Genomic DNA, 27347 nt, shown 5'->3' on the forward strand with positions numbered 1-27347 from the left:
GTTCAAAGAATTTATTTTTTTAAATGTTTGTTGCATACCTTTTGTATACCAAGCAATTAAAGCCTGTTATATGACAAATTAAACAAAGATCAATAAGACATAGTTTCTTCTCTGGAATAACTTCCACTCTGTTGGGTAAACAAACAATTATATCCTAATGATTACCCTACCGAGCAGTGAATAAAGTAGTGTGGGGACTCAGCTACTCTGAGCAACTGACTGCCTCGGGGTGAGGATGGGAGGCAGATGGCTTTTGTGGAAGGACATATTTGAGTTTGGATTTTGAGTGTGAACTGAATCTTAAAGTTTTATGTCAGGAAGGAAGAGACAATCTAATACGGTCTTAACTGTTTTACAGATGGAGAACCTAAGACCTAGAGATTGCTGGGATCCAATAGCCAGTTAGCACCAGAACTAGAATCCTATGAGAACTTTCCTATTGCTTCTAGAAATAGAACTTGGAATACCCAAATAATTCCCTGTTTAGGGAAAATGGGATCAACTTTCAATATAGTTTCTCCTAGAACAACCTGGTATTTTTAGAGTCACCTTTATCATAAAGCTGTCTTAGAAGGATTGATTAACTATTAAATTCTCTTTTGTGTCAGCCTCCAGTAACAGCTGTCCTGGTACATAAACTAGTTGCATTATTTTAATATTTTATTACAAAACGGTTAAAGGCAGGGCAGTCTGGAAACTTGCTAACTGGAATAGTTTGTGGCCCTCAGGTAATCTAGGAGTTCTAAATCATTGCACCAAATATACTAGAACGTCACACAGTATAATTGGGCAGGTAAAAGAAAGGATGAAGGAATCTTATTCATCTATTTTCTGAGCATACTCCTGGTACATAAGTGACACTTAATAAATGGCACTGAATTATTTGAATGTTGATCACTATCTTAAACCTTTTCTATAAGATTAAAATATCGCTGTACTTTTTGTTTTTAATTAATTCTGATTATAAGGATTGGTTAGTTGAGAGAGTGGGCTTTTAACCTTACAGGGGACCTAAAATTTCTGTTCCTGTAAGGTTTAGTCCTAACTTTTTTACCATATGTCCACAAAGCACTTTTAAGTTCATTTTATGTCATTTGTAACTCTTGACTAGTAGAATTAAACAGATTCATCTAGTATCCTCATTAAGAAACATTTGAATGCCTTCCTTGTATGTTTCTAAAATGATTACCTGGACAACCTACAAAAAAGTGTGTATGTTTGTATGTTTAAGTTTAGTTTTGCTTCCTGGTCTATCAGTTTGGTTTTGGGTTTTTTTTGGGGGGGGGGTTAGGATTTTATTTACTTACTTATTTATTTGAAAGTGCCAGGGAGTGAGCAGGGGGGAGGGGCAGAGGAAAGGAGAGAGAGAATTTCGAGCAGACTCCAAGCTGAGCTCTGAGTCCAGTGTGGAGTTCCATCTCACGACCCTGAGATCATGACCTGAGCTGATCAAAAGTCAGATGCCCAACTGACTGATCTCCCAGACACCCCCTGGCCTATCAGTTTTTAACTGTGACTTTATGAGAATGTTACCTAACATTTCTAAGCTTTTTTTTTTTTCCCCACCTATAAAGTTAAGGAAATAAGTTTCTTCAGTTTGCCTCAAGAAGTTGTACCAGTTAAATACTCTTCATAAGACCCTTCCCCAAATGTGCCTAACACATACTTCAATCAGAGTAAATTATAACTTGAAGTATTTTGCTTCATTTCCTAGGGATATATTATAAAGCATTAAGTAGAGTCACTAAACAAAACTGTTTTGTATTGAGAAGAAGTATCCCATTCTTTCCAGAACATAAGTATGGTAAATACCATGCCTCTCTCTCTATTCTTTTGGGGTTCTAGTGAACACTTTTTGTCAGCAGGTTTTAATGATTAATTTTGAGGCCTGAACCTAAGCATTATTGACTAAGATGAAAACCGCAGGCCCCAAGAGTCAGTAAGTATTGATGTTGGTTGAGAGCCAATGAGATAATGATGTTTAATATATTAAATATTAAATGCAGAATCTTCTGGTTTGGTGAGTGTTGCTAATGTTGCCAATTAAAACATGGCAGTTTGATTTATAGAAGTTTAATTTTATCTACATTCAATCCATTTCAGCTGATGGTTACCAACAATAATGATAAAATACTGTTACCAGCCTAAGTAATTTCCTAAAATTTTGTGTGAATTCAGTGAGAAAAATGAAAAAAAACTTTGTTATTTAAATGCTTATATTTTTCAGTGGGTGGTTAAATTTGCATATTTAATATTACTTTGAATGTTTATAATTTCATTTTAAAGATTTTCATTTGAGAGAGTGAGCAAGTGAGAGAGAGACAGCATGAGCAGGGGAAGGGGCAGAGGGAGAAGCAGGCTTCCCGCTGAGCAGGGAGCCTGATGCAGGATGGGATCCCAGGACCCAGGGATCATGACCTGAGCTGAAGGCAGACGCTTAACCAACTGAGCCACCCAGGTGTCCTGAATGTTTATAATTTTAAAGTACTATAAATGATGTTTTAAATATAAAGCTAAATAGGAAAAAAAATTGTGGGAATATAGGCATCCTTCCTTTTTCATTTTCTGCTTTTCTGTAATTCCAAAATATCTTCCAAAACTCCTATGTAGTCACTTCAAAGGTGAACAGTTTTCCGAAGTGCAAGTATCTCCATGGCCGTAAACCTGTATTGCCTGTGTTCATTTCCTATCTACCCCTGGAAATGAATTTTTTAAATCGTACTCAGGATGTTTCACTTTGGCAGAATTGGGGGGAATATATTTCTGAAGCAGATAACCAACATTTCATTATTGATAACGTGAATGTTCCATAAATTTCTGAAAAATGAAAATTGTGGATTGAGACTAAATTGGAAACTTTCAGGCGTAAGAGAGTATCTGTCGAAGAATAGTCCCAAAATGCCAGTTTTGCAAATCATGACAGTAGTTAACTCAGGCTTTATCGTGTGCCAAGAACTGCTCTAAGTACATGTAGAGTACTTTTAATCCTTATAACAAACCTATGAGGTAGGTGGCGGTGTTACTACGACCCCTACCACTACACCCACCGCCCCCCACCACCTTTCATATGTGAGGAGTCTGAAGCACAAAGAGATGGAGTAACTTAGCTAGTGACACAGCTAGTAACTAGTCAAGTCAAGAGTTTAACCCAGATAATCTGGCTCTAGGATCTAAATCCCGTCATTAGTACAAATAGGGCTAACTGTGGACCCAGCTCCCATAGACTCACACAGACTTCCAAGTATGATTTGTATTTGAGTCATATTCTGAAAAATCTTATTGCTCAGAGATTTCTGAAGTACACTTTTCTAGCACTTAAGATAACGACATTTTTTAAATGATGTGTTGGCTATGCACAGGTGTATAAGCGGCCTCGCGGTGCGTATCAATACTGCCAATGATCTTTCTCAGCCTAGTTTTCTGAGAGCTCTCGCCCCAAAAGAGACATTGATTTATGCACAGTCTGATTTCCTTCTTTTCCCAGTTTACAAATGAGAGGAATTCTTCCATGAGTCCCCAAAGTTAGTCATTTCCTGCTTTGTGATCCCAGGGCACTTCGCTCAACTCCATATTTTAAGTAAATACCATTTTATAATTAATCTGTTTATATGTCACTTCTTTCCATCCCCCACCCTTGCCTCCAAGTGAGTTCTTCAAGAGCTGGAATCAGGTCTCATTTTATTTTTGTCTCCCACCAGCCTGGTGACAGATGGATGAATCATGTCGCCTGGAGAGGTTAAGGGACTTGCCCAGAGTAGCAGACCTGAAATGTGAACAGCTTTCCTAACTCCCAGCTTAGTACTTATCTCTCATGTACTGCCAGAAATGTTTTCAAATGATTTGGATGCTGCTAAGGAGTTAAGACGCATTTTCCTGTTATGCTCTTATAGACTAGCGCATTTATGAAACAGTACTAATAACAGTGTTGGTGTGGGTGCTGCTACTGCCACCACCACCACCTAAGCCACTGCTTCATTTTGAGGATCAAACGAAAAGGTAATATTTGTCAAAGCTTCGGAACTGGTAAAACCCCTTCTACCAGGGTATGTATGCTGTTAGTCTGGGTGTTGCGATTTATGTGTAATTTGCAAGGTATTTTGGCATTCATCATCCCATTGACTGCCCATTACAACCATGTGAAATTGGATGGCCTTGTTGCCATTTCACAGATGAGAGAACTGAATCTGAGAGAGAGAAAGAACGTCAACCACACTCACAAGTGGCTGTGGGAAGCTGAGTCCAGCTCTCCTGCGCTTTCCAACACAAGCCACCAGAACTAGGCGGCGGAGTCCGTCAGGGAGTGGGCCCTGGAGAGAGACCCGTGGGAGAGGGGGGAGCTGGGCTCTTGCAGGACTGGGGACATTACGTACGTGTGTTTCCATTCTAGTCAGATTTTTCATACTGCCAAAATGTAGGGCCTGGGCACAGAAAGCTTTCAAAGATAAAGTGAGCAGTTTGATTTTGAAGCGGCCAGCCAGACTTGTGACAGGTAGCGGCAGCATGTAGCTGTGGGTTCAGGCTGGAGGAGGCTGCCCCCCCCCAAGGCTTTTGTCTCAATGGGGAGTTCCTTACTACAACTCAGAGGAAATGAAGGATGATAAATCCAGCTGCGGCTTCCTGTTTCTATAATTCTAAGATTTATTTTTTTTAAAGGGTTGGATGCTTTATTTTTAAACCAGTGGAAAATACCCTCAACCTGTTCCTTGTTATTAGTGTTTCCTTAAAAACTAGATGTACTCACTTGGGCTTTAAAGGGTATGTGTGTATGTTTGAAATTCCCATGTCGCTGCCTGGTGTGTGTGTGTGTGTGTCTGAAATTCCCAGGATGCTGCCTAGGCTGGCTCTCACTCTCTCTGTTTTTCAACAGCAGCAACAGAAAGAAAACCAATTAAGGCAGATTTTACTGGGCAGGAAGCCTTCTGTGAGATTGAGGACAGCGTCTGATTCAGAGGAGGCCTTAATTTGTATCGGTGGTATTACCATCTCTCAGTTATGCTTGTGCAGTTCAGGTCTGGTTTTTCTTCTCCTGTGATTGTGTTATTAGTGAATGAAGACCCGTGTTATTTAAGAAACACACTACCTGCTCAATGTGCCGTAGTTTATGGAAAGTAGCCACTAGGTACAGATTATTAGGATGTCACTCGCTGGGTTTGATTGTGTGATCACTGAATTAAGAGTAGTAGGTAGAAATATTTTCTCTAATACCAGTTTTTTTCATTGCCCCATGTAAGAGATTGAGAATGTCATAGGGGTGCCAATGGTGCATCTTTCCAGAAGCGCTAAAGGAAATTTTTATTTGGTGAAGTAGAATTATAAGAATATAGTAAATGTGGACCGTCCCCCCTACCGAGTAAGAATGTTAGCTCAGATTGAAGTCCTTAACCTTCCTGTAGTATTCCTAGAGTCACAGCTGTAACAGTACTCTGTGCACACAGGGGAATCAGTACGGATTTTGCACCGAGAACTGGCTGGCCCAAGTGAGTTATTTACTCTTTAAGAAGTACAGTTACAGTTTATAGTAAATGAATTCAGAATAAAAAAGAAAGCTTCCTACGCTACCCTTGAGAAGGGTTTACAGAGACTGTTTGGTCTGACTTCGTCAACCACTCCTTCTGAAGATCCGTGAAATTGTGAGACCGTCGCGCACGTGTCGGGACCTGTTCTAGTGAGTGCGCTGCTTGATGGTTCCAGAGCTCTCTGCTTCCAGTCTCCGCTGGCCACTACCTTGTTGCATCAGTTTCTTGGCTAAAAAAATGAAGCTGACCGTATTTCTTTGTCTCCTAGCAGTGTGTAAGGATCAGAGTAGTTGGAATCCATGCAAGTGGTTTTAAAAGCTGAGATGATGATAAAGACATGAGGTAATCCTATTATTAAATGGCAGTCAGGTTGTAAATTGTCATTTCGCTTTTCAGACTTTGCTCCTTGTGTCCTGAGGCAGCCTTTGAACACAGGGTTGTGTCTCCTTTACTTAAGCATTCTTTCTAACAATTCGTAAATTTGGGGGGAATTTTTTTTTAAGGTTTTATTTATTTATTTGAGAGAGGGAGAGCAAGCGAGGGAGAGAGCACAGGTAGGGGGAGCGGCAGGCAGAGGGAGAGAGAGAGGCAGGCTCCCTGCTGAGCCAGGGACTCAGTCCCAGGACCCTGAAATCATGACCTGAGCTGAACACAGATGCTTAACTGACTGAGCCACCCATGCGCCCGGGGTGGGGCGGGGGGTGACTTGAGTTAGAGCTACTCTCTAATTTAAAATAGGTTCAAGGCGGGGCAGGTATGGGCTTGGTGTAGGGGTCAGTCAGATCTGGGTTTGAATCCAGGTCTGTGGATTTTAGCTGCTTGATCGTGGTCATTGCAAACTTTCTAAACCTCAGTTTTTTCTCTATAGAACTAGAACAGGAATGCCACTGCGGGCGGGGGTGGGGGGTGGTGTGGGACAATTTCATGAACTCAAGTGTGTGTTGATTCGTTATTGAGGGTGCGGTTTTCTTCCTGTCGCCGGTGTGTGTGAGCGGTCTCCTTGTTCTGTAATGGTGTCTCAAGGCCAAGCTTGTCATTTACAGATGCCGGCAGTGCATACCACCGCCTTCTCACCCCATCTTCCCCTCCATACTGCGGCCAAGGAAATGAGAAGTGAAGTGAGCTGATTTAGGTGACTAACACTCTCCTTAGGAATAATAAATATTTCTTTAACCACCTTCTTCCTTTCCGTGTAATCTGACTTGAGTTCTTTTAATCGTTTGACCTTAGCAGGGAGTTTCAGTGGGTGAGAGTGCCTGATACTGTTTAGATAACTTGAATGTACACAGACCTACTCGCTCCTATGTCTGTGTGCTGTGTTTTCTTTCCAAGTTATAGGAGTCGTAGAATAATAATAATAATTATTATTATTATTATTATTATTGCAAGTCACCTTTTTTTTCTCTTTTGACTTTCCCCAGAAAGGAATCGTTGAAGTTTTACAGCTGGATAAATAATATGGTGGATAGCAAGGTTAATGTTTACCGACTTACTGGAGAGAAAAGCAAACAATGGTTGTCCAAACTGTGCTTAAGAATTTCTGTGGAATTACGAACTCTTTAATCTATACATTTATTGAGTCATAACAACATGCTGTATACTTGAGCTAGCGCTCCTTAGAGAAATGTGTTTACTGCATCTGTTTTAACTTGATGTTCCAAGTTAACAGACAGCCATATAAAAAACATCTCTGTACCTTCTTACCGTGTTCTTTTTAACTGCTAACTCCCTGCTCCTTTCCCATCCTAAAAAGTAAACCCTTCCATCTAACCTGCTTCCACTTCTTGCTGTTGTCCCAACCTTTGGTTTTTTTCCCCAGCAGACATTCGAGAAGCAGTCGTTTCCTTTCCCACTTACTCCTCACCCTCACTGAGCCAGACTTCTTCTCAGCTTAGGCTGAGGTCTCAAGTGACCCTCAACTGCCAGACCCAGCAGTCATTCTTTACTCCTTAACCTCCTTGGCTTGCCCCCTGTGGCTTCCAGAACACAATTATCTGCCTCGTTCTCTCACCCCCACCCTCCTTCACTGAATCCCTGTCTTTCACTTGCCCCCTAAATGGTAGAGAGCCCCAGGATTCCTTGACCTTTTCCTCCGCATGTACTCCCCTTGGGTACTCTCATCTTCCATATCCTGATTTGTCACAAATGAATAATTCCATCTTGGATCCTTCCCCTGAGATTTAGGTCAAATGACTCCTAGTAATCTCTACTTAAATGTAATACACACAGGTCCTAGCTGTTCAAGCTGAAAAATTGAATTTACCTGGAAGTCACCTTGACTGGTACAACTTTCACACTCACTTCCCCTCCTCCAGCCTTTTCTACCTCCAGTCCCACTTCCATACTCTTTCTAAATCTGAGTGCTGATCTCATTGCCCACCTCCCCATTCAGACCCTTCAGGGGGTTTCCTTATTGCCCTTTTTCTAACTTGGATCCGACCATGTTTTGCTCTTCATGAGCCCTTCTCTTAGAAAAGCCTCTACATTTTTATGTTCCGGGAAACCACAAAGAAGTACTCACAAATGAGTCTATCTAAATCTTTCTATTTCTGGATCCTTGTATTTAAGAGGTGTTTTTTGAGTAGTTCAAAATTTTGTTAATTTTGGTACCAGCTAAACTGCTGTAACAGAGACTCCCAAATAGAATGGCTTACAAGGCGTTTCCATCTCCTACAGCAGTCCAGATGCGAGCAGCCTGCGGCTGAAGGACTGCTCTGCTGTGTCTTACACGCAGCTTCTGGGGTTGTGCCTGCTTCCCTATTTTCTAGCCCGCAGGAAAAAGGAAAGAGGAAAGCCAAAGCAGGTAGGCTTGTCCTTATGGAGCTTACCAGGAAGTGAGTAATCACTTCTCACATCCTATTTGCCCAGCTCAGTTACAGGGCCATACCTGGTTGCAAATAAGGCCAAGAAATATTACCTCTAGCTGGGCAACAGTCTCTACCCTGCTCAATGGAGCGGTGAGGGTAGCAGGTGTCTGTTACCAAAAAGGAGAAAGGGAGAATGGTTTCTGGAGGATACTTACTTGCCTTTATCACAGGAACAAAAGACTATGTTGATTAGAAGTGAAACTGGGGAGGGGCACCTGGGTGGCTCAGTTGGTTAAGCGACTGCCTTCTGCTCAGGTCATGGTGCTAGGCCTGGGATCGAGCCTTACATCGGGCTGCTGCTCCCCCTGCTTCTGCTCTCTCTTTCTCTCTCTCTCTCAAATAAGTAAATAAAATCAAAAAAAAAAAAAAAAGTCAAACTGGGAGAAAATTTGTGATTTTTTTGTTTAACCCATCCGGACCTACCCTGGAAGATTTAGCAGTTACCATATGCTGGTAATAGGATTCAACACCTCTTATTTATGTCCTTCTCCTTCCAAAACATTGTGTTATCCAGGGTTAAAGGCATAGACATGGAAAGGGCAGTCTGTAGCTCTCATTCTCAGCTAATGCTTTGTGGTAAAAGTTGGTGGCACCAGACACATGAGTACGAATAGCATGGAATGTCCCTCCAGACTTTTGTCTCAGCACTTACGTTGGTTACATTTAGTACAACCGTTGGTAGCATTTCATCTCCATCTTCAGAGCATTTTCTGAAAGGTAATGTTGATACATTATCCTTCTAAGGGAAAGTATCATTCATCCTGCCCCCTTGGATTCTTCATCTCAGATGTCTAAGCAGACAACATCTGTCAGTGTGTTGCATCATTTGGGTCCGTTTTTCAGGAGGTGTGCCATGGCACACTAATAACAGAATGACATATATGTTTGCCAAAATACCGATGCTCTCAGCTCACGTGGCAGGACACCCCAGTTATGAGCAGCCTCAGTGCTGGTCTGCTTTGTATGGTACAAATGTTATCACTTTCTGCACATATCTTGGTGGGTAAAAAATGCTGTTTCGGTGGTTTACGTCAGTTTCATCTTTCTAAAAATTTTAGATTTCTTACTAGAAAATAATTGTAATATGCTATATGCTACCCTGATAAAAGGTCAGTTCCCATTTATAAAGTAGTAAAGACTGTCTTGAGACATCAGCTACTTTGAACCAACTGCTATAGAGTGAAATATTTAAGATAGGCTGTGTCTAGGGGTGCCTGGGTGGCTCAGTCGGTGAAGTGTCTGCCTTCAGCTCAGGTCATGATCCCAGGGTCCTGGGATGGAGCCCCGCAGCAGGCTCTTTGCTCAGCGGGGAGCCTGCTGCTCCCCCTGCTTGCGTTCTCTCTCTCTCTCTCTCTCTCTCGACAGATAAATAAAATCTTTTTAAAAAGATAGGATGTGTCTACAGATTATTTGCTTTGAAAAAAAATCTTGACTTGTGTTTATACATCATTCTTGCATAATGGCCTGAAATATTTCTAGCTTAGGTGGCCTATAAGGGTGACAATAACTCCTGGTTTTCATGGGAGAGTCCCAGTTATACCTTATCCTGGCTTCCCCTTTTGTACAGCATTTAGCACTCTCAAAGGTTTTCCGGTTCAGAAGGTGAACTATAGGGGTGCCTGGGTGGCACAGCGGTTAGGCGTCTGCCTTCGGCTCAGGGCGTGATCCCGGCGTTATGGGATCGAGCCCCACGTCAGGCTCCTCCGCTATGAGCCTGCTTCTTCCTCTCCCACTCCCCCTGCTTGTGTTCCCTCTCGCGCTGGCTGTCTCTATCTCTGTCAAATAAATAAATAAAATCTTTAAAAAAAAAAAAAGTGAAAATATAGTTCACCTTCTTTTTTTAAAGATTTTATTATTTATTCGACAGAGATAGAGACAGCCAGCGAGAGAGGGAACACAAGCAGGGGGAGTGGGAGAGGAAGAAGCAGGCTCATAGCAGAGGAGCCTGACGTGGGGCTCGATCCCATAACGGGGATCACGCCCTGAGCCGAAGGCAGACGCCTAACCGCTGTGCCACCCAGGCGCCCCTATATTTTCACTTTTATTGCATGTTACTGGTCTCAGCTCTCACAGATGTCATTAAGAAGTCATATACTTTGTTGTCACTTAAGATTTAGATGTGCTAGGACGGTTTACTCTAAATAATTCTGGGCAGAACGGTGGTAGTGGTTCATACTTCATCTTTTCCAGAGTACATAAAGTAAGCGTGGGCAGATCTTTAAGCTATGGGAGGACAAGGACTGTATCTATCTTGCTCTATTATATACATATTCTCTGCATCTGTCCCATTACCTGAGCTAAATATTTCTTGATAATGTGTAATGATATGAGCCTGATGGCTTCATGCCAATAAAGGTTTCCTGAAGATAAGTTATCTTCAACTACAGGGGTGCCTGGGTGGCTCAGTCGTTAAGCGTCTACCTTCGGCTCAGGTCCTGATGATCAAGCCCCACATCGGGCTCCCTGCTCCGCGGGAAGCCTGCTTCTCCCTCTCCCACTCCCCCTGCTTGTGTTCCCTCTGTCGCTGTCTCTCTCTCTCTCTGTCAAATAAATACATAAATAAAATCTTAAAAAAAAAAGTTATCTTCAGCTACAAATCCCTAATACCTTCACAGAGAATGCAGTGCTTGACGATGACTCAATGGGTGATTGAACAGCCACGCTCCATTGCAGCATTAGCAGCGCCTACCTAATGATACCGCTACATCAAAACAGTACACGTCATTATTATAGTTCTAATGTGTTGCATGTAAAATGACACAAATGAGCAAACTGTTTCTTGGTTGTAATGATCTGTTTTTACTGGGTTTTGGCTCATGAAGAAGAAAGGAAAATAACATCTAATCATTCCAAAAATTATCAGATCTCGGATGGATAAATTCTATCACTTAGAAGCTTTTAGACCTTAATTTACATCCAGTATCTTATACTTGAGTCTGGAATTCCCAGTCTGTGCCAGGCATGGGTACCAGATGGCTGAAATCAGTTGATTGGGGTGGAGCCTAAAGCCCAGGGTTTGATTGTGTTCACTGTCTTCAGTTTACCCAAGGGCTTGTAAAAATGTCCTTTTTTCTGTGGACCGTGACATGAAATGAGTTGAGGAACACTGTTAATGATCTCTACAGTTAAAATAGCAGATGCTTAAATAAATACGTTGGCACTTGCCTATGTAACACTTTTTTTCCCCCCAAAAAATGTTATCTTGAGCCATTTTTTCAGAGTGGAATAGATGTCATGCTTTGTCAGAAAGTGAATACCCCCGATTTTTTAAAGTCAAGGATCTTCATGTAATCTGCAAAGAAGCAACTCATCTAAAATAAGTAGCAGCGTACTGAATTAGAAATTACGCTTATTTATATGTAAAGTAGCCATGTACATATAGGTAAGGTCATCGTACCTTCCCAATACAAAAAGGTTCGGGAGTTTTTACAGACTGTGGCCGTTCCATTGGGCTTCAGTTTTACAGCTCCACTAATAATTTATAACTAGGGGAAATGTTATAAATTATATCATCAGATTGTGACTCTCTATTAACACTCCACTAACTCATCATAATTTGGGAAGAGGGAAAATACCATTAACTCCATGCACACCTTAGCTAGTGAGGGGCTTCCAGTTAAACAGCCTGTCAGACCCACTTTTCTAGAGATGATACGTAGTTTTCACAAGACCTACGCAAGTAGATATTAAGCACTGAGAAACAAGATGAAGTAAATTGAATGTGAATAAAACATTCCTTTTTTAATCAAATCCTTATAGGACAAAAGTGATATTCAGCCAAGTTTACCGTTTTCTCACTAATTCTAGAATGAGGCTTCGTATTACTTTCGAAGGCTGACCCTTTGGGAGAATTTTTTGTTAAGATGGCTTCTAATGTGAATAATGAGTTCCACTATAATGTAGATGATTTTGTCAAATATCACTAATGATTTTTAACAATTTTGATTGTTTTTCATGTTTGTGGTATTTGATTTATACCTTTATTATCTTGAAGTCCCCTCCTTCTTATCTTGTTGGTTGGGGTTTTTTTCTGTTCTCTTTTCTCTTCATTGTTTTTTTCCCCCTCAAATCTTTGATGGTCCTTTTTTCTCTCTCTTGCCACTACATTCTTTAGGGTTTTCGTTAAGGGCTTCTACCTTCCTTAATTTTTTCTGAACATCTAGAACCAATTTTGGAGTGACTGGTGTGGAAGCATTCAGTGAGCATGCCTGCTGTGTGTTCAGCATTATAGTGGATGTCTTGTGTATCTTGTCACAGTGGTATTTTATCCCCACTTCACGGATAAGGAAAATGAAGGCCCAAATTTACACAGCTAGTGATGTGTGAGACATTAATTGTGTGTCCATTTTACAGATGAAGTGGTAAGAGGTAGAAACGGGATGAAAACTCAGGCAGGCTAACTCCTTAAGCCACATTCTTATCCATTATGCTACTAACTTATAAGAATTAAAATTCTGTTTTAAATTTTTAGTTCAGTAAAAGGAGACTCTAGATTAATTTGTGCATAAATTATGCCATTTTTAAATTATTTTTGTATAGGTTTAAAGTATTTTTTTGTGTTCTCATACTGTTACCCCTTATATCTTTGCCCCGTCTTCACTGCCACCCCACTGCTTGGCTATTGTATACTTATAAAATATAAACTCATTTTAATATCGACCTAAAGAAAACATAGTGAAGAACAAAACTATGCTGCCTTTCCCTGTCTTCCCTGAAAGATCTAAAGAAGGTGTGTGTTTGCTTTTTTACTAGTTTCTGTTTATTTCAGAAACCAGGTTTTATTAGCATGAAAAATTATAAGCTTTGGCTGTATGTAGGTTTCTTACAGTGTTATATGCTGGCGTTCTTTTGATTATATTGCATATAATGTTGTACAGTGCAATGCATTATATGTATGCATTCTCTAAATATAGATGAAAGCAGAACTGTTTTTGGTTTTAAAATTGTGCTTCACCCCAGAAGTACTGCAAAAAGATAGTTATCCATCATCTGTATGTTGATAACACTAAAGTAATGTTTTTCAAACTAACTTAAGCTTATAGATTTCATGCCCTAACATGTGAGGACTTAGTTTCTTTTCACTTATTATATATAATCTGCTTACTTTTAAAAAGGATCTGGGGGGAAAAGAAGGAATAAAGGATTCTGGAAGAAGTGTGTGCAGGGGCTAGAGGGAGGATTTGAAGGGCTTAGGAAAAAAGATTCAGTTACAGTGAAATCCTGTAAATGGACATAAAAGAACAAGGGAACGGAACGATGAAGTAGAGAATTAAAGGAAATCTGGGGGTCATCCCTTGACACCTTCCTCTCTTTTGCCTTCCTCATCCGGTCCATTAAGTCCAGTTGTTAGTTCGTGGGCCTGTTAGCTCCTAAATCCTCCGTGTTGCCCACCCCTCCCTTCTCCACTCAGAGCCCAGTCTTCACCTTCATCCCTTGCCCATAGTACCCAGTAACTGCTCTCCTAATCTCCCATCTTCCCTCACTAGGCTGTCCACCCAACCCACAGTGATCTCGGAAGAGACACAACCCTGATTGTCACGTGCCTCCCATCTCAAGCTCTAAACACATCGGTGGCTCCCTGCTGCCCTTAGTTCGATGACGTCAGAAACTTCCACATGGCTCACAGGACCGCATCCCCTCACACCGCACACTCTCCCTCCCTGAGCTCCAGGCTGCAGACCCTTCAGTTCCTCAGATGCTCTTTCCTCGTTGTCTCTCTATAACGCGGGGCTTTTGGACCTTCTGGCCCAGCCCCTCTGCAGTTTTTCTCCACACCCTACCCCAGTCGTGACTTCTCTGATCTTGCTGGCTGGAGGAAAAGCCCCTGTTATGTGCCTTCATGATGCCGTGCAAGCAGGGGAAGGTCAAGGTCTTCTGGAATCCTGACACAGGGGAGCTCTCTTTTAGGAAAGAGCACAAGGTTAGAGATATAGAAAGTAGGCGCAGGGCCTTGAAAGGGGCACGTGACAGCGAGGGGTCCTGAAGCTTACACTTCTCTCCCTGCAAAGTAAACGTTCCTCTGAGTGGTCCTCTTCTTGGTAGCTCTTCTCAGTTGACCATTTTATATCTTCAGTCATGACTAGTTCTCTCTCCCAGACCGTGCACTCCGTGAGAGAGAAAATATGTCTGAATTTGCTCACCAGAGTTTCCCCAGGAATTTGCATCATGTTAACACTTGAGTACACAGATACATTTAATGGATGGAGGGATGAGGGAGTGAATAAGCAAACAGATTCAGGCTAAGGGTTAATGCTTTTATAATGCCTTTATAAAATGTAGCTGACTTTCTTGGAAGCTGCAGCTAAGTGGAGAACACCCAGACTCCATTTCTCTTATATTAGTACATCATGAAAGGCGAACTTCTCTTCATACCTAGTAGTAAAGAATTTTTATAGAGTTCTTTCTATAAAATGCCTTATACAACACAGTGAATAACAACCCCAGCTTTCACCCAGCACTTACCATGTGTTGGGTACTTACTCAACACTTTGAAAAGGTATTCTGATTTAAGTGTTTATTGACTCCAGCAAACTGTGCACACATTGTTAGACGCAGTCAGAACATCTCCATCGAGTACATGCGCAGAAGGGCAGAAAACGGCATGAGGACAAGGAGGAGGAAAGTCTGAGGTTCTGGCAGCTTCCTTGTCCCCGGGAATCTGCCTCTCCGGAGCTCCTTCCTGCTTGGTTTTTTCCTGTCACCTGGGTGTGTGCGAAAATGGTGTTCTTTTGCCTCTGTCGCAGAGTTCACACTGGCTTATCACCTGCCCTCGATCAAGAATCCGAGGAGGTCGGTCTTATCTCTTGGTGAGGGTGTGCCCAAACTTACCTTTGTCTTTTTGTTTTCATGTAGGATGTTTATTTAAAGGCCAGACTGCATGCAAATGGTTTATCAATAGGAGTCACCTTCAGAATAACCTGTTAAAAAGAGCTGTATAGTACCGTCCATCTGGATGTTGAAGGATGCCTGTCAGAGCTGATCATTTTAACTTTGCCACAAGTGATAGTGACCTCATATGTTCCTGTAATGAACAGCATCAGTATTTGGCTCACAGGCTCCGTGCGTTCTACGCCCGCTCCTAGAATGCTGTTATAGGTCACCAAGATTCGTTCTGGTCTGGTTCACATCTTTATTAAGTTCTTTTTTTTTTTTTTCCCCTGTGTCATGCTCTGGGTACATGCAGCCTGCTTAAGATTCTCTCTTTCCCTCTCCCTCTGCCCCTCCCACCTTCGTAAAAAAATAAATAAAAGAGAATTTCTTACAATCTTTTAAGGAGTAACACTAAGTGATTTATATTTTTATATATATATGGTATGTATTAATATATATTATATATGTGTTGTATTATATATCATTGTATATTATCTATGTTAATTATATAATTATAATATAATATTTAATAATTAGATAATATATAATCTTAGATATTGATGTATTACATATATATAATATCTATATATATTTATATATAGAATTATATCGGCTAGAGTATCTTACATAATATCCATAGCACTTAACACATATTAATAAATAACATACGTCTGTAACAGTCAATACTTACGTAATACCAGTCATACAGAGCTCTGTTTGAAAAAACTGTAGCATTCCTTCTCTCTCGTTTTACATCTGAAGCATTTATTTTCTTTAATCATAGGAGTTTTTCATGTCTGAATTGGGTGTGGCATGCATGTGCATTGAATGTTGAGGAAGGGTTACTGGTCGTGATGATACAGTTTATTACCTCTTTATGAACTTTAATTTGTTCTGCTTTAACTTATTTCACTGAAGGATTTGAGAATTTGATCCTCACCAGTCTCAGGTGTTCTCCCATTTGCCTAGTTTGGCCAAGAAAACTGGCTGGTTTTTCACAGAGCACAGTAGAAAGAAAATGAAAATTGGTATTTGATTGGGTAGGGAACTCATACCTATGTGAAAAATATGTGTGTGACCTTGATTAATCAATCTAAACTTTGTACTCTAAACTCTCTCAGTTAAATAACATTTCAGAGCCATTTGTCTTCCTTTTTAATAGGGGTATTGAAGGCCTCCTAATGCAGATGGGATTAATTTTTAAAGTTTTAAATTAGGTGGCCATAGTCTTCTGTTTTGATACTGGTATTTTGCTGTATTCTAATAGTGATCTCATTAATGTAAGTTTTCCAGCAGATGCTAAGTTCCCCACGTTTACACTGCTAAAGAACTCGAGCAAAAAACAGGATTTGAATCCAGGTCTCTTTGGCATCAAACTTTGCCACTTCCTAATAGAAGTAATTTTTGTTGTGGGGCACGTGGCTGCTTAGTGAGGGCAGCCTGTGACTCTTGATCTCAGGCTCGTACATTTGAGCCTCCTGTTCGGTGTAGAGATGACTTAAAGTCTTAAAAAAGTAAGTAATTTTAATTGAAATGTTTCTGAAGGAGAAGAAATTGAAACCAAAGTTTTACTGTCAGTTACTTCAGGATTACTTCTGTGTACATAATGCTACATGCTAATTCAAAATTAACACGGGCTTGCTCTTCTCCTTAGTGATTCTTTTTCTGCATTCAGATTCGGCAAACATCTTTGGGGCTTACTTTGTGTCAGATCCTAAACTGAAGTGTTTCCAATACACGCCTATTGTGTTACCAAGATTTAATAGATGAGGCATGGATGCTCAGAGAGGATAAGTAAAGTGCTAAAGATTTTTCTCCAGAACCAGTATCCTGTTTCTGTTGAAAGGCAGTTTAGGCAGTAAAATGAAGATTGAGGTCTGGCTTCTAAGTTTTAATGACCTTATTGAGGTATAATTCATATACCATACAATTCACCCAGTTAAGTGTACTTTTCAGTGTTTTTTTAGTATATTCACAGGGTTATCCAAACCATCATGGCTTCTAATTTTTGAATCTGGGTATCGGTTATTGGTTTAGTCCATTATTACTGGTCATACTTTCAGATAAGGAAATAGAATCATATATTGTAAAAGAATTTAGATTCAGTCTGTTCTTTTCTGATTCATCATTGTTCACCCAAAGTCCATTAATTTCCCTCTTTCAGTTCTAGTACAGAAAACTTTCTCAATTTCCATGAGAAATGTGTGCTTATGGGAATGTTAAGCTGATTTTCATGTGTACCATAAACAGAGAAGCCTTGGAATGTGAAATCCTCATGCTCATAATGTAATTCTTTAAGTCCTTTGCAACAGACATATTATAAAGGAGAACCCAAAGACTGTATGCAATTAATACTGACTAAATGTGCCTTCCTTGGGTAAAAACAAAAATCCACTGATAACCATGTATATCCATTCTGAGTCCCGATTCACTAAAGGATCAAACCTTAGGATACGAAAGTTAGCTACTGATGTCTTTCATTGACTGGACTGTCACATTGGAAAATCACTTGAGGATCATCGTGTACTTAACATACTATATTATATGAATATTTAATATACTTGGTATGCATTTTCAGACAGTTAGTGGTTGAAACACTTCCTGGGAGGTAGGAAGTTCTTACTCAGTTTTTGATGGGTAAAACAGGATAGCAGGCACATTTATTGCAGTCCTGAGTTTGAGATAAGAGGTGGTCAGTGGCTGACATGCAGGAAAGTGCTGGTTTCCTGCCTTATGGTCCAGGCACTTCCTTAAGACTACATTTAAACCATCCATGCCTCGGTTTGTTTCCATCTTGTGACTTACCTGTAAAATGTGCTATCTGTACAGGGGCATATAGACTAAGAATGGGATAACAATAGAATTATTTGGGGCGCCTGGGTGGCTCAGTCGTTAAGCGTCTGCCTTAGGCTCAGGGCGTAATCCTGGAGTTCTGGGATTGAGCCCCACATCGGGCTTCTCCGCTGAGAGCCTGCTTCTTCCTCTCCCACTCCCCCTGCTGTGTTCCCTCTCGCGCTGCCTGTCTCTCTCTCTGTCAAATAAATAAATAAAATCTTAAAAAAAAAAAAGAATTATTTGTAGTTTCTGTAATACCTCATTTCTCCCATATCTCCATGCCTTTGTGCTTGCTATTTCTTGTGAAAAAAATCTTTTTCCTACCCTCCCAGCCACCCCATGATGGTCCGCCTCCTTCTGATCTCACTTGAGAAACCACCCTCTGTGGAGCCGCCCCCCCTCCCCCCCATTATCAGATGCAGACATGGGTTTGTCCTGTCCTGTCCTGTGCCTCCTGTGTTTTGTATTAACCCGGTCAGGGCGGTTTTCTTACTGTGTTGTAATAGCACACTTACTGCTAATGGGGATGCCCATTAGACTGGGAACTCCTGGATGGCAAGGACTGTTACATCATTTCAGCATTCCCCTCCATGGTGCCTGGCTCATGGTTTCCTTGAATTCTGAGCAGATACTGGGAAAGGTCACCTTAAGGAAGGTGATGATTACATAATTTCATTCCTCTGTCTCCTCAAAGCCAAGGACGGTGGTCAGAAGTTCCTGCCTTTAGCAGCCAGCTGTAGACACCAGCACAACCAGTACAAGACCGCGTGATGGAGAAGGAGATACGGAGATGAAAGATGCTGTTAGCTGTGCCACCTAATGAGCCCAGGGAGGTCATTTCAACTTGTTGTGCTCCAGGTTTCCGCATCCTGGTGGGCAGGAGCAGAGCCTCATGCCCTGGGTTACTGTGAAAATCACCCAAAGCATTTCATAGAAGTTGTTTGCCAACTGCCAACACGAGGAGTAGAAGAGAGGCAGTAGAGCCCGCTAGAAGGGACATGTAGATTGGCCTAAGATGAGATTTTTCAATCCAGAGTCCACCGCTAATTATTTGACTTTTGCAACTTAACTCCTGCAAGCCTGTTTCTTTATCTGTGGTGGGAAAACAATCACACTGTGGCAGATGAGAGGAATGTTGTGAGGGTTCGATGGAATTTGGGCAGTGTTCCACTGGCGTTACATCTGTGCATGTTCAGCCGCTCTCAACCAGAGCTGTTGCACATGGTAGATTCATACCTCTGCGCCCGCTTTTCTGGGGAAGATTCAGTCCTCTGTACTCCAGGGAGAGCAGGTCCCTGGCCTCTGACCCCAGTCAGCCTATGCATGCCTTGGGATGGGGGAGGGCAAAGCCTCAGTCTTCTGATACCACACATTCATAGGGCAGGTGTTTGTGCTTTTATCATTTCTTTTTGAAACTTAATAAATACCCCAAAAGTCACGTAGGCTTAAGCATACAGATCACATTTTATACACGGAGCAGACCCATGTGACTAGACCATTCATTCCCATGGATGCCTGATATTCCACTTTGTGAAAAGACCACATTTCATTTTTACTTTCTACCAGTGATGGACATTTAGCTAGCTTCCAGTTTAGGGCGATTGCAAGTAGTGCCGCTGCGAATGTCATTGTACATGGCTTTTGATAAGGATATGTATTCCTCGTGGGTATATTGCTGGGTCATAGAGTGCACATGTTCAATTTTAGTAGATATTAGCCCAAAAGTTTCCCAGTGTGGTTTTACCAGTTTACTCCTGCCAGCAATGTTTAAGGGTTTTCATTGCTCCACATCCTCACCAGCACTTTGGTGTTATCTGTCTGTTTCATTTTAGGAATTCTGGTGGCTTTTAGGATACTGTATAGCATTTTGGAAGTAGAACTCTTCCCTCGGCCCCCAAAACCTGAAACTCTAAACCTTCATGCATTCATTTTCAGGAATGCATCCTGCACAAAAGCTGATTATACCGGATGTAAAGCTCCTATTGCAGTGCTTGGCATGTGGCAGGAAGGCAACACGTGATAGCCGCCATTATCGTCATCATCATCATCACTAAATGCCTTCTCTGTTCTTTAGAGGGGAGAGTAGGTCACAGTGGATCAAAGGTGAATAATAAGGCTAGTCTCTGCCCATAAGGGGCTCAAGATCTACATGAAGAGACAGATACTAGAAACGGATATTATTAGACCACACGATAGGAATTTGGGGAAAGAGGTAGCACTTGAGCTGTGCTGGAGTAAGTAGGAGTTAAACAGAAGGAAAAAGGGAAGCGGGCCGGAGGAAATGGCAGGGGCGCAGAACCCTTGGCAGGCAATGGCAGAATAGATGGCATGCTGGAGGAGAAGAGCCCACCCTCGCACGCTGGTCTCTGTTCAGATGTTGTCACCCTTGCTGGGATGTGGGGGCTGAGCTAGCGATCATTCAGGGTCCTTGTGAAGTTACAGTACTCTCATGCTCCGTTCCCTGCCTCCACCTTTTAACTTTTTTTTCCTCTCCTCTGGGAAAGTGATCAGCCTCCTCTTGTCTCTCCTGGAATCAAAGCCTGTCCCGAGTCCAAGGTGCTTTAAAACAACAGATGAATCTTTAGCAGCTACGAAACACAGGCTACAAGGATCCCAGTTTCTTTGCTCTGTGATCCTTTAGCTGTTTATTTTTATGCACAGGCCAGGCTTAGAGTTTTTATTCTTGTAAGGGCCTAAGTTGCACTGTGGTGGCAATTAAGTTTAATACGATGCTCTTCTGCCCAATGCCATAGGTAGGTAGTTGATAGTTGTTCTTGAGGAATTTTGAGGAGGAGGAAGAGCACACTGAAGATGACGATTGAGAGCCATACAGTCTTTCCTTGATTAAACACCCGCTGTGCATCAGGCGTTGGCTATATGGGAACGAGGGGATGGACATGGTCCCTGGCCCCTGGCCCCATTGAATTTGAAATCTAGTATGGGATCAGACGAGTAAGAAGTTGGTTCCACCACACTGTGACAAGGGCTCTCGTGGGTAGAGGTAGAGTCCTGGGAGAGCACACTGAAGAGGAACCCCACCCAGACTAGAGGTCAGGGAGGGCTCCTGGAAAAGATGACAGAAACCTGGTGGCCTAATGAAGGTGATTGGGAGGAAAGTAGAGCAAATAGTGCATAGGAGGAGCAAATAGTGCACAGGGGGGAATGAATGGCTGGTTGGAGAAGATGGAAGACATTATCAGCCTAGGGCATGGAGAATCTTGGGAGATGAGGAGTTTTAACCAAAGGACCCACAGCAGGTGGGAGATGGATTGAAGGAGGTCAAGAATGGAGGCGATAGACAGCAAAAGACAAATGTCGTATGATTTCATTTATATGTGGAAACCATAAAAGACAAAACGAACAAACAAAAGCAAACTGACTCACAGAGAACAAACCTGTGGTTACCAGAGGAAGGTGGTGGTGCAGGGATGAACAAAATAGGCCAAGGAGATTGGGGAGTACAGACTTCACGTTATAAAATAAAGAAGTCACAGGGGTGAAACGTACAACATAGGAAATACAGTCAATAATATCGTAATCACTTTGGTGACAGGTGGTGACCACACTTACCACGGTGAGCATTTTGTAATGTACGTAATTGTTGAATCACTATCTTACACACCCAAAGCTAATAGAGCATTTCACGTCAACTACACTTTAATAACAATAATTAAATAAATAGTAAGTAGATAAATAAAAATAAAGACTGGAAGCAGAGAAACCAGTTGTAATAATCAGGGCTTAACAGACAAGTAACTAATATTCTTAGCAGGATGACTTTCAAAATTGCCTTGTCCCCTCAGTTCTCCAACCCAAACATCCTGACTTCTTTAGAGCCCAGTACAACTATTTGAAGAGTAAAGAAAAATCTTATTAGAAAGAGATATTATGTGCAAAACAACAACAAACAACAACTCTGTTTTTTTCTATTACGTATATAGATGACCCTTTAAAACCATGGTCCCTGGGTGTGACCATATGAAGTTCTTTGCCAGGAAGAAACCTGTGAGGTGTGTTCTGCAATCTCTATACACAAAATAAGATTGACTCTGTAACCTGTGGCTCGGTGCTGTGTTTTATGCATTCTGTATAGGGACCAAAGAGCTCACATGACATGTGGTTGAACTGTTTCTCATGTAGCTTCTCCCGCTGTGCATTCCAGTAGCCTTGCTTCCTGCTTAAATTCACAACTACTCACAAAACCAAACACACACAAGATACAAGAGCTCAGAATATAGGGATTCCGGTGGGGATGCTGTCTCCCACTTCCTTGGCCATTTTTTTTTTTAAAGATTTTATTTATTTATTTGACAGACAGCCAGCAAGAGAGGGAACACAAGCAGGGGGAGTGGGAGATGAAGAAGCGGGCTCCCAGCAGAGCAGGGAGCCTGATGTGGGGCTCGATCCCAGGACCCTGGGATCACGCCCCGAGCCAAAGACAGACACTTAATGACTGAGCCACCCAGGCACCCCCCTTGGTCATTTTTTTAATAAAGACTGGGTGCTAGGCATTTCATACTTAAGCCTGGAAGTCTAGAAATGTGATTTCTAGCAATTTTCACAACGTGTAAGTACAACGGAATAGTTTAGGTGTATTTGGAGTTCTTGGGCTTACATTTACTTAGTTACATAAAAGACATTTCACTTAAAAAAAAAAAAGCAAACTACAGATGAGAGGGTTGCTATTACAATTGAATAGATATTCATTGTATTTTATTAGGAAATATTATGTTCCTGCCTTGTACAATAGTAGGTGTATGTAGAGAGTTTCAGAAGAAATAAGACATGGTTCTGACTTTCAGAGACTTACACTAGAACAGAGCAAACAGAGTCCAAGTACTGATAACCATTGCTCTCTGTTTTGTCATCCAAGGGAGATACTAGTACCCAGTCATGTAGCACTTTCCTGCTGAAACCAGAGTCAGTCTCAGAATCCTTCTCAACACAGCAGTCCAGGCAACTTGTATGTAATTAGAGAAAAATCTATCTTCTTTCCTTTATTTTAAGAAATAATATATTCCAAGAACTTTAGGTATTTGCCTGGCCTTTTATCTTTCTGGTTTTCTTTCTCGCTTTTCAAAGAAATAAGTCATTTTATATATGAATATTGGAACCTGGGAGCATCCCAAGAAAGTAGAATGTGATAGTGTTACTTTTCAAGAAGTTGAAACTTCTAAATTCAAGAAGATAAACATTTATTTTACCTATTTGATTACAGAAGCCCATTCCCATTACTTGCCCTATAAACACTGTGTTTTTCTTGGTTTCTTCCAGGATGATTGTCCTTGGTACTTTTATTCTTTGTAGGAGTAGTTTCAGGACTATAATGCTGCCAGCCATCAGTGAATGGTGACCACTTTTTCAGATGTCCTGGTAGTGGGATTCCCTTCATTGCGTCTGGGGTCACCTGCTTTGGTAGAGATCAAAGGTCTTACTGGCCCTGACCTATCTGGTGTCTTTTCACCTTTATCTCTGGCCCTCTTCTCATGCTACATGCTGTTCCACAGGGGCTGCATCCAAAGCCAGAGTTTCAGCTACACCCCAAGTATGTATATACTAAGAGCCCTCTTAAACTCCAGACCCTTAATTTTAACTGTCCATGGCACATTTCCACCAGAGTGATAAGAGCTAACGTAAGGAATGAACAAATACTTGTGGCCAGCGGGTGTGCTAAGAGCTTTATAATCAGTACTTAATTTAAGCTTTCCAATACCTCTCAGAAGTAATCATCCCCATTATACAGATGGGAAACACAAGGCCTGGAGAATCACACCATTAGTAAGTAGTAACTCTCAGTCTGGTACACAAGGCTTATGTAGAGTTTAATAGTATACACAGGCCCTTCCATTTTGGCTTGTACAAGATAGAAGTCATCTCACCTCTCTCCCTAAAGTCTTAACCTTGAATCAGTCCAGTCCACAGCAGATCCCATCTTGTTCTCATATCCTTCCTCAAGGTCCTGGAAGTTATAAGTCTTTCAATTCTGGCTCCAAAACAGCTCTCAAACTTTTCCCCCCTTTCTACTCCAACTCTTTAGCAGACTGACATATTTCTCACCTAGAAGGCATTCTTTATTCCCCTTCCCCCCCCCTTTTTTTTCCCTCTTCTCTTGGGGTGGGAGGGAAAAGCTCCTATGACAAACCACCATTTTTCTCATGGGTGTTCCTTTTAGTTTATTTTCTACTACACCTGTCTTGGAGAAAAAGCTAGGACGTGGAGGAGAATAATTTGGAGCAAGTAAAGAGGTTTTTTTGTTTAATGTTTTCGCTTGCATCTTTGTAATGATGTCTTTTGCTTTCTTGTATTCTAGGAATGTTTACCCTTGCGGAAGTTGCTTCACTTAATGACATTCAACCAACTTACCGAATCCTGAAACCATGGTGGGACGTGTTTATGGATTACCTGGCTGTCGTTATGTTGATGGTAGCCATCTTTGCAGGAACCATGCAACTTACCAAAGATCAGGTGGTCTGCTTGCCAGTATTGCCATCTCCTGTAAATTCAAAGGCGCACACACCACCAGGAAATGCCGACGTTACCACCAATATCCCCAAGATGGAAGCAGCCACTGACCAAGACCAAGACAGGCGGACGGCAAGTGACATTTCCTTTGGCGCATCTGCTGTGACACCTGACATACCTCTCAGAGCCACATATCCTCACACAGATTTGACAGTTCCAAATCAGGAGACAAAGAAAGAGAAGAAAGATCCAACAGGCCGAAAGACAAACTTGGATTTTCAGCAATATGTATTTATTAATCAGATGTGTTACCATCTGGCCCTCCCATGGTATTCTAAGTACTTTCCGTACCTTGCTCTCATACATACTATTATTCTCATGGTCAGTAGCAACTTTTGGTTCAAATATCCCAAAACATGCTCAAAAGTAGAACATTTTGTTTCAATATTAGGAAAGTGCTTTGAATCTCCTTGGACTACTAAAGCATTGTCCGAGACAGCGTGTGAAGACTCGGAGGAAAACAAGCAGAGAATAACAGGTGCCCAGACTCTACCAAAGCATGTGTCTACCAGCAGTGATGAAGGGAGCCCTAGTGCCAGTACCCCAATGATCAACAAAACAGGCTTCAAATTCTCAGCCGAGAAGCCTGTGATTGAAGTCCCCAGCATGACCATCCTGGATAAAAAAGATGGGGAACAGGCCAAAGCCCTGTTTGAGAAAGTAAGGAAGTTCCGTGCTCACGTGGAAGACAGTGACTTGATCTACAAACTCTACGTGGTCCAAACGTTTATCAAAACAGCCAAATTCATTTTCATTCTCTGCTATACTGCAAACTTCGTCAACGCCATCAGCTTTGAACACGTCTGCAAGCCCAAAGTGGAGCACCTGACTGGTTATGAGGTATTCGAGTGCACCCACAATATGGCGTACATGCTGAAAAAGCTTCTCATCAGTTACATATCCATTATTTGTGTCTATGGTTTTATCTGCCTCTACACTCTCTTCTGGTTATTCAGGATACCTTTGAAGGAATATTCTTTTGAAAAAGTCAGGGAAGAGAGCAGTTTTAGTGACATTCCAGATGTCAAAAACGATTTTGCATTCCTCCTACACATGGTAGACCAGTATGACCAGCTGTATTCAAAGCGCTTTGGTGTGTTCCTGTCAGAAGTCAGTGAAAATAAACTTAGGGAAATTAGTTTGAACCATGAGTGGACATTTGAAAAACTTCGGCAGCACGTGTCCCGAAACGCCCAGGACAAGCAGGAGCTCCATCTGTTCATGCTGTCCGGTGTGCCCGACGCTGTCTTTGACCTCACAGACCTGGATGTGCTAAAACTTGAACTGATTCCGGAAGCTAAAATTCCCGCTAAGATTTCTCAGATGACTAACCTCCAAGAGCTTCACCTCTGCCACTGCCCTGCAAAAGTTGAACAGACTGCTTTTAGCTTCCTCCGAGATCACTTGAGATGCCTTCATGTGAAGTTCACCGACGTGGCTGAGATCCCTGCCTGGGTGTACCTGCTCAAAAACCTTCGAGAGTTGTACTTGATAGGCAATTTGAACTCTGAGAACAATAAGATGATCGGACTCGAGTCTCTCCGAGAGTTGCGGCACCTTAAGATTCTCCACGTGAAGAGTAATTTGACCAAAGTTCCCTCCAACATTACAGATGTGGCTCCACATCTTACAAAGTTAGTCATTCATAATGACGGCACTAAACTCTTGGTACTGAACAGCCTTAAGAAAATGATGAATGTCGCTGAGCTCGAACTTCAGAACTGTGAGCTGGAGAGAATCCCCCATGCTATTTTCAGCCTCTCCAATCTGCAGGAACTGGATTTAAAATCAAATAACATACGCACAATTGAGGAGATCATCAGTTTCCAGCATTTAAAACGACTTACGTGTTTAAAATTATGGCATAATAAAATCGCCACCATTCCACCCTCCATCACCCACGTCAAAAACTTGGAGTCACTTTATTTCTCTAACAACAAGCTCGAATCCATACCCGTGGCAGTGTTCAGTTTACAGAAACTCAGATGCTTAGATGTAAGTTACAACAACATTTCAGTGATTCCGATAGAAATAGGATTGCTTCAGAACCTGCAGCATTTGCATATCACTGGGAACAAAGTGGACGTTCTGCCAAAACAGTTGTTCAAATGCATGAAGTTGAGGACTTTGAATCTGGGGCAAAACTGCATCACCTTCCTCCCCGAGAAGATTGGTCAGCTCTCCCAGCTCACTCAGCTAGAGCTGAAGGGGAACTGCTTGGACCGCCTGCCAGCCCAGCTGGGCCAGTGTCGCCTGCTCAAGAAAAGCGGGCTTGTTGTGGAAGATCACCTTTTTGACACCCTGCCACTCGAAGTCAAAGAAGCATTGAATCAAGACATAAATATTCCCTTTGCGAATGGGATTTAAACTGAGATGATCCGTGCACATCCGTGTGCAGGAAAACTTCCTAGATTGCAAACACTCACGTACAAGTTATTGCAAGATAATGCATTTTAGGAGTAGATACATCTTTAAAAACTAAAACACAGCAAGGATGCATAGAAGGCTGATAGAAGACATAACTGAATGTTCCCTGTTTGTAGTGTTTTCTGTCATTCATTTCTAAATCTTTTCTCTTTTCTTTTTTTTTCTTTTGGGGGAAAGGGAAGGAACGATTATAATCACTAATCTTGGTTTCTTTTTAAATTGTTTGTAACTTGGATGCTGCCGCTACTGAATGTTTACAAATTGCTTGCCTGCTAAAGTAAATGATTAAATTGACATTTTTCTTACTATA

The 27347-nt window shown here is 41.6% G+C and overlaps 1 protein-coding gene across 2 annotated transcripts in view; it reads left to right on the forward strand.

Annotated features, from left to right (window-relative positions):
- Nucleotides 1–27347, forward strand: part of LRRC8D (leucine rich repeat containing 8 VRAC subunit D) — a 109073-nt gene extending 81726 nt beyond the window's left edge. For both annotated transcript variants that reach the window (XM_034653854.1, XM_002922461.4), the window contains exon 2: nucleotides 24399–27347. In XM_034653854.1, the coding sequence (XP_034509745.1) occupies nucleotides 24401–26977 (2577 nt within the window). In that variant the 5' untranslated portion in view covers nucleotides 24399–24400 and the 3' untranslated portion in view covers nucleotides 26978–27347. The remainder of the gene's footprint in view (nucleotides 1–24398) is intronic.

This window comes from Ailuropoda melanoleuca, chromosome 2 (genome assembly GCF_002007445.2).
Source record: "Ailuropoda melanoleuca isolate Jingjing chromosome 2, ASM200744v2, whole genome shotgun sequence".
Classification (NCBI taxonomy): Eukaryota; Metazoa; Chordata; class Mammalia; order Carnivora; family Ursidae; genus Ailuropoda; species Ailuropoda melanoleuca.